The sequence below is a fragment of the Pteronotus mesoamericanus genome, unplaced genomic scaffold, assembly GCF_021234165.1.
Source record: "Pteronotus mesoamericanus isolate MK-2021 breed Mesoamerican mustached bat unplaced genomic scaffold, CSHL_Meso_final contig_29, whole genome shotgun sequence".
NCBI classification, from domain to species: Eukaryota; Metazoa; Chordata; class Mammalia; order Chiroptera; family Mormoopidae; genus Pteronotus; species Pteronotus mesoamericanus.
Window position 1 is genome coordinate 4,546,512 of NW_026555123.1, and position 16,841 is coordinate 4,563,352.

Below are 16,841 nucleotides of genomic sequence, written 5' to 3' on the forward strand. Positions count from 1 at the left end.
CTAGCTGGTTCTTTTTTTCAGCTCATGAGCGAATTCTTTTATTAAACTGATCCAGTTCTGTCTTCATAAACCATGTATTATATAATTCCTTGGTTCAGTATTAAATATGAATAAGATGCAAAGGAGGGTGTAATTTTGAAACTTTAACCAATTCCTTGCTCCCTTTCGGGGGCCGGGGGCAGGCGTAAGGCAGAAGGGAAGAGAGAGCGCGGTCCAGTGGGGGGCGCAGTCTCGGAGCTCGAAGAATGAAAGCAAGGACGTTGTGGCTGCGTGTCAGCAACGACAGGGGACTCCGGACAGCGGGTCACTCCCCTTTACTCTTCCGTCACAGGTGAACAAAAAGGGACATTGCCAATCCAGCACATAATTCTGAGACAACAACGTTGCTGCCTTGAAGACGTGTTTTACTGCTAATAACCATGATTTGAGGCAATTTATATTTTTGTGTGCACAAAATATCTTTTGTTGATTTATTATTCTTTTCACTGTCGTCTCTGAGGTTCACGAAGGGAGGATCGGAGGAGGACCCGTGTGCACGGGGTCCGGCCACGCCGCCAGCCTCGGCTCATCCGCGTGCTGTTGCTCCGTTTCCTGCACTCAGTTGATCACGGCTGGTTCTAGTTACTTGCTTGGCAGTTCCTGTCGTGTGCTTGATACTAAGGGGCGCGTACCTTTTGTCTAAGACCAAACTGGCGCAGTGGCATTTAACTGTATCGGCCTCGCACGGGACATGCTCTCGAGGCCTCAGCTCCAGGGCTGCTCCCCCCCCTGCGGGCCCCTCTGCAGCTCAGGAACCGCGGCCGCAGGGGGCCCAGTGTGAAGATTCCACCCCCGCCCTCCCTGGGACCCGCTGGCGCTGTCTGTGCCCCTGCCTGCGTCCCCCCAGCAGCATGTCACTTCCAGGCAGCGTCTCCGCATCTCAGACGAGGCGAGGGGCCCCTCAGCCTTCTGGGCCGGACGGCCGGCCTGGCCTGGGCCCCTGCGTCCCAGGGCTCCTGCCAAGGCGCACCGCGCGGTGCGGGCGGAGAGCCTCGCGTGGGGCTGACGTGCCCGGAAGCCGGCCGCTGTTACCACGGCCACAGGGTCGACCCGGGCCCTCGCCGCGCCCCGTGGAGGACCCCCGATGCAGTATACAGCGGCCCGGCCGAGTCGGCCGATCTCGGGGTCAGTCACCTTTGCTGTGTGCGTGGTAGGGCTGGTAGTACGAAAATGCACTTTCGTGTACAGGGACCGGGCTACTTGCTCTTCACTAGGCCGCCTTCGCGGGAGCCCGGGACCTGGGGGCAGGGCCGGGGGAGCAGGTGCCGCTGAGCAGCCCACCCAGGCCCTTCCGTGTGCCTGCCTGCACCTGCCGCGAGGAGAGGCTCCAGGTGGCGTCAGCTTCTTTCCCAGCATGTCTTTCTCTCAGTGACTTCCCGCCTGTGTGCCACCGGCCTGTGCCTGCCAGGTCTGAGGCGTGTGTCACGTTCGGCCCAGTTGTCACCGCCACTGCCTGGAGCCAGGGTCGCCCTGCCCCAGGGCTGAGTCTCAGGCTGACTGGGCAGGAGAGGCTGAAGCTGCTCTATCCACAGAGTTGACAGGGGGCCGCGGCCCTGGGCGGCCACCGGTCGCCAGGCTGAACGGCGGCCATCCTGTCTCCCCCCGGTCCCTGCCCCGTAACACACGTGGCCCTCGGGGCCTCCTGTCTCCATGCCAGGCCACGCTCGCAGAGCCGCGCCTCAGCAGGGCGTGCGGGACCGGGCGAGGCCATTGCGCAAACGGACAGCGTATGGCGAACTGACCCCTGGCCACCGGGCTGGGCGCTTCCTGCGTCTCGGCCCCGCGCCCCTGCCGTTCCTCAGGTCCGGTGACACGCTTGGCTCTCAGTTGGGGGAGGGGGTCTCCCTTCCAGAGCTGCTGCTCAGCCCGGTGCCCTCTCCTTGTCTGGGCCTGACGTGGCGCTGCCTGCCAGCCTTTTTGAAGGCCTGTGAGGAGCCCCAGCGTTGACAGGTGACACTTCTCTATACCCACTTGTCCCACCGTGGCCACCCCAGCTGGTGCGTCCCCTCCCCCAGTCACCACTGCCACCGAAGCAGCCAGGGCCCCAACAGGAAGCAGACGAGGGTTTAGTTACAAAAGGACCAAATATAAAAGGGTGGGTGGGATGTTGGGGGACCCAGGGCTGGGACGGAGTTGTCACCTCCCCAGAACTGACATGGGAGAGGTGCCCCTGGGGGAGGGAGCCCCAGGGAGCGAACCCCTTGGAGAAGCGGCCATCTCCTGAGAGGGACACGGCCCAGCGGGGGACCACACCCCCCACCTTCCTCTCTCCTGGTCTCCAGGGACCCACGAATGGCCCAGCGGGAGCCTGGGGGCCTGGGGGCAGGAGGGAGGGTGACCGCAGACACTGGCACATGCGGGGCCCCGCAGCGCATGGGGCGTGGGGGACGGGGCGCAGCGGGTCCCTGGTTCCGCGGCTTCCTCAGCGCGGCGGGGTGGGGGGAGTGGGGGTGCGCGCCTGGACTGCCTCCCTGCTGTGGGCGCCTGAGCTTCGGAGTCACTGGGGGCACGACCCCTGGCTCACCCACATCTCGGTCTCCCCCTCAAGACTGCGCAACAGCCCGCGAGGCCAGGCGGCCGCACCCAGCCCTGGGGTCTCCCCTTTCAGCCTGGACGATGGCCCTTCTGGGCTGTCAGCCCCGGGCTCACAGCAGGGTGGACGGTGGGCCCTGGTGACTCCCTTGCAGGCCGAGTGTCAGCCCTGCCTGGTCCCCTGCGCCGCCCACACGGGACGGGCCACCCAGCAGCCGCGCTGCCTGCTGTCCTCACGCTCGTCTGCACAGTCCTGGTGCAAGAGGCTGCCCCTCAGTCTCTTTCCAGGGCCTTCCCGCCCCACGGGCCTCCGCTCCCCGCCCCGCTGACCCAGCCGGGGGCCCCAGCGCCCTCACAGCCGGCGTCTCCGGCTGGGCCACGTCCCCAAGTTCGCTCCTACGTGGCCGTTGCCTCGGACTCTTCTATCCTTCCCTCCGCGGAGGCCGGCCTCTGCGACAGGATCGGGGGAGCGGCGCCCACTCCTATAAATGCCCCCCACTTCCCTCACCTCCGAGTGCCCGCAGACCAGGCGACGCCAGCCGAGTGGGCGCCCCCAGGAGACCAGCGCGGGCCGGTCCCTCCAGGGCTCGGGCCAAACCTGAGGACATTGGAGCCTCGGTCCCTCCGACCTGCCCCGCCTTCCCCACCAGTGCCGGCTGCCGCTCTTCGGGGCCCAGGAGTGGACTCGGGAGGCTTCCCAGCCGCCGGCAAACGGAATGCTGGTCTCACCCCCGCCTGAACCCCCCGGCCCGCGCCCCGCAGGTCGCAGGGCTGCCGGGGAGACGCCCCAAAGGCCTGGGCTCCTGCCTGCGGTCTGTGCGCGTGGGCGCCCGGCAGCGGACCCCAAAGGAGGATTTGGATGGAGGTCGCTGATTGGAGAAGGGGCCCCGGGAGGCACGGTGAGGGAGCGGGCATGCGAGACAGGGCGCCGATACAAACACTCCCGCATTTGCGCCGGGGAGGGGGTCAGTACTGGGGTTGGACGGAACTGGGGCCCCCGGGAGGCTCTGCATGACAGGCCTCAGAGGTGCCCCTCCGAGAGGCGAGGGGTTGGGGGACCTGTCTGCGCCCTCGTGCCCCGACCCCGAGACTGAGGCTGGACCCCGCCCATCCAGGGCTGGTTCCTGCGCCTGCCGGGCACAGGGGACGCCCTGCCCCCAGCGGACACCCCCCGCCCCGGGGACACATGTGCAGCTCCGCACTGGGCTGGGCGCCGGCTGGCAAAGGTTAGCTGCTGTCTGCTTCCCAAGAAGCGAGAACGCGCGACCTTTTCTACTGAGCAATTTGGAACTAGACAACATGTCAATCCTTCCAGGCTTTGCACATTAAATGTCCCCGCCCCCCCGTCCCCCGCCAGCTGCCTCGCGCCATCCGGGCACCCTGGGTTGCTGGCGCCCCCACGGTCGGCACCCAGCCCCGCTTGCCTGAGGCCCCCACAGGACAGGCCACGGCGGGGCAGCTGGGGGGCCCCCCGCCGGGGCCACGGGAGGGAGGGCCGCCCCTCCCCCCGGACGCCGGAAGCACCTGGAGTCTCTGGAGGAAAAAAATAGGATTTTCCTTCCCATTGAGAAGAAATTCTTTGGTTAAACAATAAAAACTGTGTACATTGAAGGTATACAACAGGATGATTTGATATCATCAGATGGCAAGAGTAGGTTTACAGTTGTTTGTGTAAAAATATACTCGTAAATACACAAGAATAAAAAATAACACAAGAAAAAAAATCTGTTTCGCTTGCTCACGGCTGTAAACTGACTTCTGCCCGCCCCGTACACGTGCCTGGCCAGCCGAGGGCCACAGGCAAGCGGACTGGCACAGCATCTCCGCGCGCGGCTGCTGATCGCATGCGTGGTCAGGCCCAAAATCTCTGCTAGCAGATTTCAGGCGTGTGATGCAGGGTTAGGGAGTACAGTGGTCCTGCAGCACACGGGGTCCCTAGATTTATTCATCGGGCGTGGCTGCCACTTTGTGCCCCGTGACCAGCGTCTCCCCATGTCGCCTGCCCCCCGACTCCCCAGTAACCACCATTCTACTTTCTGCTTCTGTGGATTCAGCTTCATAAAGATCCCACATCCCAACGAGGTCACGCAGCCCTTTTCTCTCTGTCTGCATATTCCACCCAGTACGATGTCCTCCAGGGCCACCCACGTTGTTGCCAATAGCAGGGTCTCTTTTTTTCCTGAGGACAAATACAATCCCATTGTGTGCTGTGGAGCAGGACCAATAAAATGGCGTCGGTCCAGCCGGGGTCGCACGAAGTCTATACAAAAAGTTGGAGTCACTCCTGTGTCCAACCAAGATGGCTGCCAGTAGCCACGACACTTTGGTTCAAGAGGGAAACTACCTAAGGCAGAGCAGACACGTCTGGCAAGGAGACACACCCGAGATACCTGCACACGTGACCAGAACAGCCGTGTCCGCAGAGCAGGACCGCCCACAGATAGGCTCCTGGGGAGAGTCCCCACTTGGCATCAGAGGGGCCAAGACACTTGTCAAGAGACCCAGAAGGGTGGAGCCACCGCTCTCAAGGTACAACTGAGGCGGGCTCCCACCACTGCGGAGACAGCCCAGCTCCACGCCCCGGAGCGCTGCTCCACGCCACACTGGTCTCCCTGGGCGTCGGCCGCTGGGGATTCTGCCCTGCTGGACCGGGGACTTCGCCTGCCCTGCTGCCCACCTGGCTCAGGAGATCCTTCCTTGCAGGACGCTGACGACGCCCTTGCCCACCGTGCTGTCTCCCGGACCTGCAGGCTGAGGCCCCGGGACCCGGGTTCGCCATCCCCCGTGGACTGCTCTGCGTGTGTTACGTTTCTCTTAGATCGTCAGGGCGTGAGTCGGGTACTGGTGTATGCCGATGTTCTGCTTTGCGTGCACCCGCACTCAGTAACAGCTGAGTGAGAGGCATGGTTACTGTGTGTGACTCTCGTCCATTCCTCGGCGCCCGGCTGCTCGGCAGGCCGCGAGCTGAGACGTTGCCCGGCTGACTGACAGGAACAACTATGTCACGAACCTACGCTCATGACATGGACACACACCACGATTTCTTTATCCACCCGTCACTGGGCGGACACGCGGGGCGTCTCCTCATCTTGGCTCCTGTGAGTGGCACAGCGATGAACCTGGGAGCGCAGACGGGCTGACTCCCTTCCCCCTGGGCGCACGCCCGGGGCCGGGGGTGCCGGATCCCCTGGCAGAACAAGCTCCCTTCGGCCCCCTCAGCCGGGCGCCGTTTCTCTGCCGCCGGCCGCACAGCCTGGGGTCACAGGAACGGTGCGCACGCGGAGAGGCGGAGAAGCTTCTATGTCTGTGTGTGTCGAGGGGGGCAGGGTAAAGATCACTAGCTGCTGTGGCTCCATGTCCCAGGCCGACCTCAGGAGCCAGCTCTGAGCTCTGGGTTTTGGGGTCGTTAGCGGCAGCGGAAGCAGCTGTGGGTGTTGGGGGTTTTGAGCCTCAGGGTCCAGAGCTGTGCTCTCTCCAGCTTCAGGGGGCCAAGTGCAGGGTAGTTAGAGAGATGTCTCCTCGGCATCGGTGCCTCGCGTGGTATGTGAGGAGCAATAAGGATGAGAAGCCACACGTCCCCTTCAGCGGCTTGGGGAACCCAGGAGTGTCCCTCTGAAGTAGCGTCAAGCAGCAAACGTCAAGAGGAAGGGCACAGATCTGATTAGAAGGAAGCCCGCCCGCCGTCTGCCATCTCGGCGTTATCTGGGGGGCGCGCCCAGCGGGGATCGGGTTTGCCTGAGAGTTGGGTTCTGCAAGGGTCGGCGAGGCCGATGAGCTGGCAACGTGGTGGAAGGCAGGTGACGCTTGGGTGCAGGAGGCCTGGAACATTCCGGTAACCATCAGAGAACGAACATGCCTGCACCAGCTTCACGAAGTGCAAGTCAGGAACTCCACGCCTCTTGCTATTAGCAGCCTCCGATGAGAGACCAGAGGCACAAGGACGCCGACTTCCGGCCAGCTGAACCCAGGGCCTCCAGGCAACGGCCTCCCCCTCACTCGGAGGCCCCAGGCGGGGGGGCCACGCGCGAAGGGGGACCTGCTCGGGGGGCCCGGCGCATTCGCGTGGTTTGCGCCGCCCGGCTGGGTGTCCCGCTCCTTTTCATGGGGACTCCCTTCTTGGACTCTGCATCTTAGGCAGGAGCCATAGCTACGAGGACTGGTTATAGGAGGTGGTTATTAGCCAACCTGTTCTTATTTTACTCCCACTTTGCTTAAAAGCGATTAAGGTGCAAGAAGACATAAGCCACACTTCTCTGTAGAGCTTTGGAGGGTGTATGAAAGTCTTGTCTTTCCATCTAACCAGAAAGTTGCTCCCATTACTAGAAAGGAGTGCGATTCCTACCCAAAATGGCCTACATACTGGCAGAGGCCATGGTGCCAGACAGCATTTTTCTCTTGTTCCAACAAATGTCACTCGTGTCTCCGACCAGCGCCCTGTGGTTCAGTGGCCGCCCCCAGTGGGTTAAGTGGTGCCGCGTCCCTCAAGTCCTACCAGATGCCGGCTCAGGGACTCCCGTGTACGTCTGACTTCAGGACGGGGGTACGGGGGGCACCGCATGGCCGGGGAGACCGGGGACAGGGCAGGGACATCTTGCAGAGGCTGGAGCTCCGGACGGGGATCTGAAGATGCCGTGTACGCCTGACAAGGCAGGCCGGCCACCCCCCTCGGGCGACGTGGTCGCAGGCCAGCCCCGGCGTCCGCTGCTTCCCCTTCTGCCTCTGCAGCTGACGGCCCCGCCCTGCCAGGAGCAGCCGTCTGCGTGGGACCCGCCCCCTCGTCCCACCTGTGCCCTGGTCCCCGGTCGCCTTGCCCCGCCCTGACGACAGCACTGGCTGCAGACCCCTAGCGGGCTGGCCCAGGCCAGTGAAGCCCGCCTCCCCGCCGCCTTCTCCCCCCGGCCAGCAGGCCCATCCCCTTGGACGGCGGTCGGTCCCCAGGGAGCACCCTGCACCCCCGGCTCGGGCTCAGCACCTGCCCCTAGAAACCCGACCTGGGGCAGTGCTTAGGTTGAGGATCTAAGAGACGGCCACACCTCACAGATGAGGGCCCTCAGGCAGCCCCCCGAATATTTGTGTCCGCGCCTCCATTCGTGTGCTGAGACGGTCGCCAGTCTCACTCCCCCAAACTGGCTAGTCAAGTGGCCTCATGGGCTTCCAGGCCCAACAGTGCGGAGGCCGACCGCGGCCACTGGCACCAAGAGCACGAACCCGGTCCCCTCTGAGCAGAGGACCCTGCAGAGGCGGTCCGGCCCTGACCGTGGGGCTCTGCTCAGCACGCTCGGAGGAAAGAAATTCCTCCCGCGACACAGGGCGTGAGAGGAAGGTGGGGGTCTGCCTCACACAGTGACTGGGTCCTACATGGTCTGCAGCCGATGCACCAGGTTCTATGTCACTAGACGTCTCAAAAAACCCGTGGGACAACCCTCGGGGACATGGCTAGGCTCATGGCCACTTTACAGGCGGGATTAACCAAGACCCCGCACAGTGGGGCCAGCGCTAATCTCCCTCTTTTAACGCCTCTCTCCTGCGCGCGCACACGATGCACACACATGCACACAAACACGTGACCACACACAACAGATGACACATGCACACACATGCACACACGTACACATATACGAGCAGGGACATGTGTGTACATGTGTACACACATGAGCATGATTGTGACGTGTGGCTGCAAAGGTCAGATTCTTTACAAGAGCTATTATGTCGGCGTTTCACCCCAGAAGGGACAGGAGTGGCCCCTGACCTACATATTTGAGCAGAGAGTTCAGACAAAATAAAGAGGAAAAAGAAGAGTGACAAAAAGGTGAAGAGCCGGAAGGTCTGGGTGACCAGGCGCTGCGGTCCCAGGGGTGCATGTGGCCAAGCTTGCGGGTGGGTTCCCAGGGTCCCTGACTCGCTCTCTCCCCGGAATGGTGCACAAACAAGAATGTGGTGACATTTTGGGGGACACAGGCTGGGTGTCACCAGTGTAACATCTCAGTGTTTTCTTCCGGGTGTTTTTTTTTTACAATGTGGAAGGGACCTTATGCATTTTGTTCAGTCCCTCGTTCTGTTCGTAGCTGGGAGCTGAGGTCATGTCGGCCACCAGGGTCCACCAGGCCACAGAGCTGGTCAGAGGCCTGGCCCTGTCCCCTCCCCAACTGCCAGGCCGCCTCCTGCCCCCACCCCCCGGCCCAGCCTGCATCCTCTGCAACCTTGTGTCTTATCTGACCTTTCAGCCAAACAACGCGGTGGAAGAACTAACTCATGAGCTCCCAAGAACCAGTCCTGAGCAGCTGTAATAAGAATTTCCTTGGAATTTCCCTCAGGTTAAAAAAGCAATTTTGAGTTTCTCAAGCTTAGTAGCTCGGCAACTAAAAAGTAATTTTAATACCACCAAAGGCTTAAAAGCAAATTGTGGAAAAAGAAAAAAAAATCATTTGATCATGGCTGATAAAGACAGCCTTGGTCCCACAGGGAAAAGGTAGAACATTCCTCCCAGGGTCTGGCTTGGCCTGAACCGTGTCTGCACAGAATTCGTGGCCGGTGTAATTACCCAGGAATGTCTTACACTCCCCAAGGCCTTGATTAATGTTTACAGAAATATGGGCGATGCTACATACTCTTCTTTTTTAAACAGCTGCTGCTGAATTGAAATGGGCCAGCTTTTTCTCCAAAGAGCTTTGATGTTCTTGTCTGTACAAATAATATCTAACATTTATCAAACACTGCCTATGTGTTGGGTTTTATTCTAAGCATATTATCCCTCTTTTCTAATCCTCAAAACCACCCTAAGAAGTATGAGTATTTTCCCCATTTTCCTGGGGAAAAGAAACAAAGCCTTGGAGAGGTGGGGATCGGCCCTGGATCAAACGATCAGGAAAGGCAGACCGAGGAGTCAAACTTAACTCTTTCTGTCCCCAAAACCTCTTCCTCTCATCTCTAGTGTGAAGCCTTTTTAGGTCTATTTGTGTAGAACCAGCATAGTATATTCTTGATCGCTTTCACTCAAAAGCAAGGGTTCGAAATTTAGTCTTCAAAAAACTCCCCGTCCCATCCCACTGCTGCACCCCAATACAAGCGACCTAAAAGCTGCAAGGTTTGGACCCAATAGTAAAGTGGGTTCAGGGTGCGAGGGCCTTTGGTTGGAATATGGAGTCCAAGGCGAGAGGAGTAAGAATTGCTCATTTAGAATTTACTGTAGTCCGTTGTCGGTGTAATTCCAGTCTCTCCCACCAGAGGGCAGTTATTGCACGAAAATAGGAACGCCCTGGGGCTTTGCCTGCAGACCCTGCATCCCATCCCATGGGGAACTGGTTTTACAGCTCAGACCCTGGGAAGATGCTTCTCCTAAGCCCCAAGCTAATGTTTTGCCTCTCTTGGTTGCCTAGCAACTGCAAGGCGCTGTGACATCTTGGAGACCATGTCTGAATGGGAGGGTTAACCTGGGCCAGACAGGTGTTTGTACCAGTCCTGTTTTAGAGGCTGAAACCTCGCACCAAACACGGAGTGGCAGGTAAAAACATTCTTCTGGGTTCCGGATTTTACGCTTCTCCCGTGTGAGTGCCATCAGGGTCTCAGTACCGCACTGTCCGGAACATGAGACTTTCTTGCTTTACCGTGAGGATTCCAGTGAGTAGCTGGAAACGGGACAAGTGACCTTCCGGGTGTGCAGCCTGCGGACGGTGTGACAGCGCACCAGAAACACCGCCATTGCTGGATCGCTTGACACTACGCCTTACAGGGAAGCTGCTTTATGGCCAGAATCAAGCCCCATCTTCCCAAGGTCCCTGGGAGGAGTGTGTGTTGCTGCGCCCACTGCGGAGGTGGAGAAGTTGAGGCGCACATGGGTGTGGGAGGATCCGCTGGAGGAGAGATGGGCCCAAGGAGACAGACATGGCAGGGCCAGGAGGGCGGTCCGCTCGTGGGGGCTCAGAAAATCGATGTCGGCATCAGGACGAGGAGGTGGGGAGGTGGGGAGCCAGCCGGACGCCCTCGCTGTCTGCCCTGAGGGCTCCGAAAGCCCGGCCGCTGCTGCAGGCTCTTTCTCCGCAGCAGGCCAGGACCCGCCGGGGGGGCCGGGGACTCGCTTCCTCCAGAAGCCAGGCGATCGAGCGGGAGTGTGGCTTGCAGGTGCAGGCACGGCGGCTGGGCTCCGCGTCTGCAGGAGGAAACAGGGGCGCTCTCAGGGGTGCCTGGCTGTGGCCACCCGCCAGGGTCCAGCACGAAGTCCCAGCTGCGAGAGGACCCGTGGGGCTTGGCAGGGAAGGCAGCAGAGAGAGGAGGAGACCTTGGCCAAGGCCAGCTTTACAGAGGAGCCGGCTCCCAGAGCAGCAAGGGCTTCGACCGGGAGCCTGGTCTGAGCTCGAGAGGACAGGCGGCGCCCAGCCATGTGGCCGCCTGGCGGCCTGGGAGGTGGCTCACAGCGGGTCCCTGGGGCAGCGAGCTGAGGCTGTGGGTGATGCCTCTGCCTTGGTCGTGACAGGCTCGGGAGCAGGGGCAGGGCCGACCGGGGGGAGGCACAGAGAGCATGCGGAGAGCCGCCCCCCGCGAACCCCGTCCCTGGCACGTGACCCCAACGGCAGCGTGGCAGCTCTCCATCGGGAGACATCTTAGCCGCGGCCCTTCCGCGCCGTGGGCTTGCGGCTTCGGGGGCCCCTTAGAAACCAGGTCAGCGCAGAATCTTTCAAAGCCCTTCTTGTTCGGAGTCTGGAACAGCCTTTCTGTCACCCAGGATTCCTAGCGGCTGCTCACTGGCCCTGCCTAACGTGGGGCCCAGAGGCTTCCTCCGCGGGGGCCGGGCGACCCTCCTACCCAGCAAGCAGGGGCGACGCGCTCTGAGCCGAGGTGCTGTGGGCGCTCTGCAGGGACGGCGAGCGCCGGGCCCACGGGCAGGACAGACACGGAGCGGCGGCGCGCGGTGAGGGCGCCCCGTGGTCCTGCGGCTGCCGTGGCAGGTTGTTACACACGTCCCGGCTGGCACCGGGAGTGGACTTCCATTTTCTCCCCGTTCTGGAGGCCCCCGGTCAGGACGTCAGCAGGGCCCCTGGAAGGCCCTGGGGTCGGGGGCGTCGTTCCCGCCTCCTCTGGCTTCTAGGGGCTGCTGGGACTCCTTGGCTTGTGGCCACATGGCCCCAGCCTTCGAGGCCGGCTCTTCAAGTCCCCCTCGGCTCCATCTTCACGTCGCTGCCCCTCGGTGGGCCTCTCTGTTATTATAAGGACACTCTTGTGACTGCACCTGGGGCCTGTCCAGCTAACCCAGGATAACCTCTCAAGCTCCCTAACTCCGGCAGATCTGAAGTCTGTGTGGGCCCGGAAGGTGCTGGAATCCCTGAAACAAGCGCCTGAGCCGTGGGGGCTGCAGGAGCAACCGCAGGGCGGACGAGAACAGCGTGTCCCACCTTTTAAACTGTCGCACCATCTCCCCACCCCCGGGAGGCACTGAAGACATTGTTTACCCAATTTCTCCTCCTCCCCCACCACGAAATTTCCCTGCCACCGAGACGCGATGTCTGTTCATTGCGTCCCGGAGGGAGGTGAGAAGAAAGGAGTCCGCGTCGGGCCCTGGCGAGAGGCCCCGACAAAGGCGGGCAGGTGGAGGGAGTCCCGGCTGAAGCGCACCTTTGGCGACCAGGCCGGCGCCGAGCGGACCGAGGGAGAGGCCCTGCCGCAGCGGCGGGCAGCGCCGCCCTGGACTCAGGCGGCCAATCAAGGACTTGGGCCGCGAGGGGCGGGGCGGGTGGGAATTGCCAGCTGGAGAGCAACGTGAGGTTTAGGATTTTGGTTTTGTTTTAAAAGGACGGGGCCCACTTGCCTTTGGGTGAGGGAGGGGAGGGTGGCTGCAGGGGCTGCGGAGCGGCGAGGGGTGCCTGGTGCACAAGGGCCCAGCAGAGGGGAGGGCAGGGACAGACCGCAGGTCGGGGAGCGGAGCAGGTGTCCCTGCCGCCGCAGCCTCCTCTGTGAGTGTGCAGGTGGCCCCGGAGCCGCCTCACCTGGAGAGGGGCCCCCCGGGTTGGGTCAGGAGGCCTGGAGAGGCCTGGAGAGGCCTCTGCCTCGGAGAACCGGGGTGGGGGGGGCGCTGGCCGAGGTCCACAGGGCACGGCGGGGGCGGCGGGGGCAGCCGGAGTTAAAACCACACAGTTCGTTGCCGTTTGGCTTTTTCCCTTCAACAGACTCCAGCACGCGTATCGTTGTCCGGGAGCCGCCTGCGGTGCCGGGGACACGCAGGGAACCCCCGGTGCCTGACCTCAGAGAGCCAGCCTCTGCCTTTCCCCAACGGGAGTGTCAGCCCGTCAGGGAGAGAGGGTCAGGTGCCGACGGGATGACGGAGAGAACACAGGGCGGGGGCCGAGGGACGGGGCCGACGCGCCGGGTGTCGGGAGCCTGCCTGACCACGCGCCGCCTGCCCGGAGGCCCCAGTGGCAGGGGAGGAGGCCGCACACAGGCTGAGGGGGGCTCTCAGAGGGTCCCGAGAGCGAGGGGCCCGAGGAGGAACCAGCGGGACATTCGAGGACAGCGGGGGCGGCTCGCCGACCCGCAGGGTCGGGGACGAGAGGCCGGGAGGAGCGCTGCCCAGCGGCGGCCCCTGAGGGCCACGGAGGGACCTGGGATCTCCCTCCGGCTGCAGGCAGCTGCTGCTGGGATCCCACGGCCAGAGGCTGAAGGGGTCCCCAGCAGCTTCCCGAGCCGCCGCTGGCTCCCTGGGCAGGGGGACGGGGCGGCGTGGGCCGGGAGGCCGGCCAGGGAGCCAGGCGGCCCCTCCGACAGGACGCGGGGTGCAGGCGGTGAGGAGCGGGCGGCAGGTCGGGCGTAGGGTCGGGCAGAGGGCGGTTGAGGGACAAGGGCGGAAGTGACAGCTCAGGCGTTGCCGACAGGACGCTCCTCCACAGCCTGGGCAGCTCCGCACCGTGTCCCCCTCCGAGGGCCCGGGGGCAAGGGACGGCCGGACTCACCCTGGCCTCGCTCGGCCCGCCTAGCGGGGCCTTTCCTCTTTTTTCAAAACAAAGTTTACTTTGTAGAGCCGTTGTAGGTTTGGTTCCTTAAATAGACTTATTTTTCAGAGCAGCTCTCTTCTCTGAGCAGGGACGGGGGGCGGGGCGGGGGGAGGCCGAGCCCTGAGGGTTTAGGGCGGCGGACGCCTCTGTGCGACGCCGCGGGGGCGGACCCGCGGCCCGGCCCCTGCTCTCAACCCGCAGAGCGCCCGCCGCCCAGGGGGACCTAACGTGGTCTCTGGGGTCCGGGCGATGGCGACGTGCCAACGCAGGAGCAGCAGGGGTGACAAAGGCACGTGCTCTGCGGGGGGGGCCCTGGCGACAGGGAGTCCTGCCCTTGGCTCACCGCGCAGAGCGCGCAGTGGGCACGTCTCGCCGTAGGCTATGAGCCGGGGGCACTACAACATGGAAAAGGGCACAGTTTTCCCGGAGGGCCGCCAACCAATCAAGCGCGGGTCACAAAAGCGGAGTGTGAACAGCCTTGTTAGGGCACGTGCCTGAGTGTGTAGCAAATGTGCGCAGGGAACTTGAGGGAAGGGAAGGGGAGCGGAAGGACATTGTTCCCGCCTGGCTTCCCAGGCTTAAATTTCTTATAGGCATTTTTCTTTCATTCTGAGAAAATGGATACAGTCACAAAGGAACCGTGTTCCCTCGTCTACCCATCCTGGAAAATACTGGCCCCACAGAAAGGATGCTTTCTATACACAAAAGCTTCTTGTGTATTTGTGTATCACACACACACCGTACAATAAAAAGCACAGATTATTCACAGGGAAGGCTGAGCCCCGACCCGGCCCCACTCCCCCTCCCCCGCCCAGGCAGCAGCTGCTGCGCCGGGTGGACGGCTCCAGAGACGTCCTATTTATAGACACGAACACCTACTTATAAAACCCTAGCGCATTAACGCTGTCCTGGACTTTCTACTCAACGTGCCCTGGAGAGCCTTCCACGGCCGTGGATACAGACTTGCTTCACCCTTTCAAAGGACGTTAGAGTAGAGAATTGCATGTGATTTATCTTTGCTGGTTCCGTAGCAGAGCTCTGACTAGATCCATCCTGGATCCCTGGGCTTTCGTATGGGATAGTTCAAAGCTTTCACATTTTTCTCTCCCCAGTGGCTCTATTTTCATCACTGGGTCCCCGTTCTACGCCCGCCCTCCCTGAGCTTTGCCACTCCCCTGGCTGAGTCATTCCATCCATTTTTCACGAGTCCACGGGATAAGCCCAGAGGGTGTGGCTCCAACATCCCTTGCTGACAAAGGATTAAAAGAGGAGATAAAAGAGAAGACCCAGGACCACCGGCTGGGGGTTGGTCACAGGTCTGAGGTCTGGGCGTGTGTGAGAAACTTAATCCCCCACCGGTGTCGGCGGGACCTCCTCTGCCAGCCTTGCCCGTGGAGACGGGTCCACGCGGCCTCCGCTCCTATTGGCAGGCGATCCCTCCTGTCTGGGCTGCTCTGGGAAGTCCTGGCGCCTCTGGCCACGCCCCCTCACAAGGACGGCACTTTCACATTTGTCAACAACTGCTCCTGGTTCTGACTCTTTCTCTCCGGAGATGAGCTCCGCAGTCCCATCGCGGGGAGAGCGGGGACAGGAGGGCGGCTCGGCCAGGCCGCGAGCTAAGCAAACGTGAGCCCGAAAGTGCCCTATAAATAGCCCTTCGCTGTCAGCGGGTGTGGCTAGACAAGGCTGAGGGTGTGGCGTGTTTTCGGGCCTAACCAAGTGGCCGCGCCTGCACAGGGTTATAACCCAGTAGCGGCTCCAGCCGATCAGCTGCTGCTGGCCAGAGGGCGCCGGCAGGGCAGCCCGCCCGGGGGACAGGGCCTCAGGGACGCCGCCCGCGCTGCCGCTCTCCCCACCATGGCGCAGGCCATCCTCAGGCACCCCATCGAGACGCCGGTGCGCTACCAGGAGCAGTTCGAGGCGCGGGGCCTGCAGGACTGCAGGCTGGACCACGCTCTGTACGCGCTGCCCGGGCCCGCCACCGTGGACCTGGGCAGAGCCGGGGCGGCCCGGGCTCCGGCGGGGGACGAGGCGCCAGCCCCGGCCGGCAGGGCGCGCTTCCAGGTCCTGCTGGACGTGGTGCAGTTCCTCCCCGAGGACATCCTCATCCAGACCTTCGACGGCTGGCTGCTGGTGAAGGCGCAGCATGGCGTCCGGATGGACGAGCACGGCTTCGTCTCCAGGAGCTTCACCCGGCAGTACCGGCTGCCCGACGGCCTCGGCACCGGAGACCTGTCGGCCGTCCTCTGCCACGACGGCATCCTGGTGGTGGAAGAGAAGGGCCCGGCGGGGAGCCAGTGACTGCTCGGTGGCGACGCTCCCCGAGCGCGCGGCGACCCCAGTTCCGCCAGCGAAGATGCCGTGGAGTGTCCGTGGGGCCCACGCTGGAAACGGGTCTCATGCAGGTGAAAGATGCAGGCGTGGTCCCTGGGGTGCTGAGCTTGTCCTGGTCCCCTTCCTCCGAGAGGGTTCTTGTTCAGTATTCCCCGGCGCTCCCAGAGATGCTCTCTTTACACCCGAGACGCCGGCGGTTGGGGGGACTGGTTTGCTACCAGCGGGGACTCGGGGTTTTTTCCTTCGTCACTCCAGCGAGGCCGGAGAAGCTGCCTTTGGCAGGCGGGGGGCAGGGAGCCACGCTGACTTAGGAGCACTTGTCCACTTTACGGAAAGCCTTTGCGTTGCTAGAAAGAGCGGCGGCCCCTGCGGCCGAGACGCTTCCCTGTCGGTGGGTTTGCGTTGCCGCGGAGCTTTGGAAATACAGACTGAAGGTCAAAACACAGGGCTTGGACACTGGGTCTGAAATGTGCTTTGCTTCACGACAGCTGTTACTGCCTTAAACTCACATGACACATCAGATATAAACGTTATGTTTAAAAGTACTGTATGTGCATCTTATTCTTTTTTTAAACGGACTTATCTGCAGTTTTTTAAAAAACAGCACATGTTCTGTGGATGTGTATGAAATATTGGTATGTGCTAACTCATACTCTTAGAAGGTCAAGTATAGGAACCAACTTTGAAAAGCACAGTTCCTGACGTTACAGAGTCTTAACCCATGCTCTCCAGGTGCTGCCTGGAATTGGAGATCCCAGAAGACAGCCCCCGCGCGGCGCCCGCCCTCCGCACGATCCTCGGCGCTAAGCAGCCTGCAGCCGGCAGGTGCCGAGGCCAGGCCGCCCGGCCTGGGTTCCTGCAGCCGCTGGGCTCGGGGCAGCTTTTCGCCCCCGCGGGGCTTTGGCCGAGACATGGGTGGGAGCTAAGTGCCTGCTTTTGGAATGTTGCCTTCGACAA

The 16,841-nt window shown here is 62.1% G+C and overlaps 1 protein-coding gene across 1 annotated transcript; it reads left to right on the plus strand.

The window, feature by feature from the left end:
- The first annotated feature begins 15,234 nt into the window (after nucleotides 1-15,234).
- Nucleotides 15,235-16,537, plus strand: HSPB3 (heat shock protein family B (small) member 3). The gene has a single exon (XM_054575291.1). It carries the CDS (start codon nucleotides 15,408-15,410, stop codon nucleotides 15,849-15,851), a length of 444 nt encoding a protein of 147 aa, XP_054431266.1. The 5' UTR covers nucleotides 15,235-15,407; the 3' UTR covers nucleotides 15,852-16,537.
- The last annotated feature ends 304 nt before the right edge of the window (nucleotides 16,538-16,841 follow it).

Coding starts and splice junctions, on each gene's coding strand:
- HSPB3 (XM_054575291.1), top strand. CDS start 15,408: ATGGCGCAGGCCATCCTCAGGCACCCCATCGAGACGCCGGTGCGCTAC.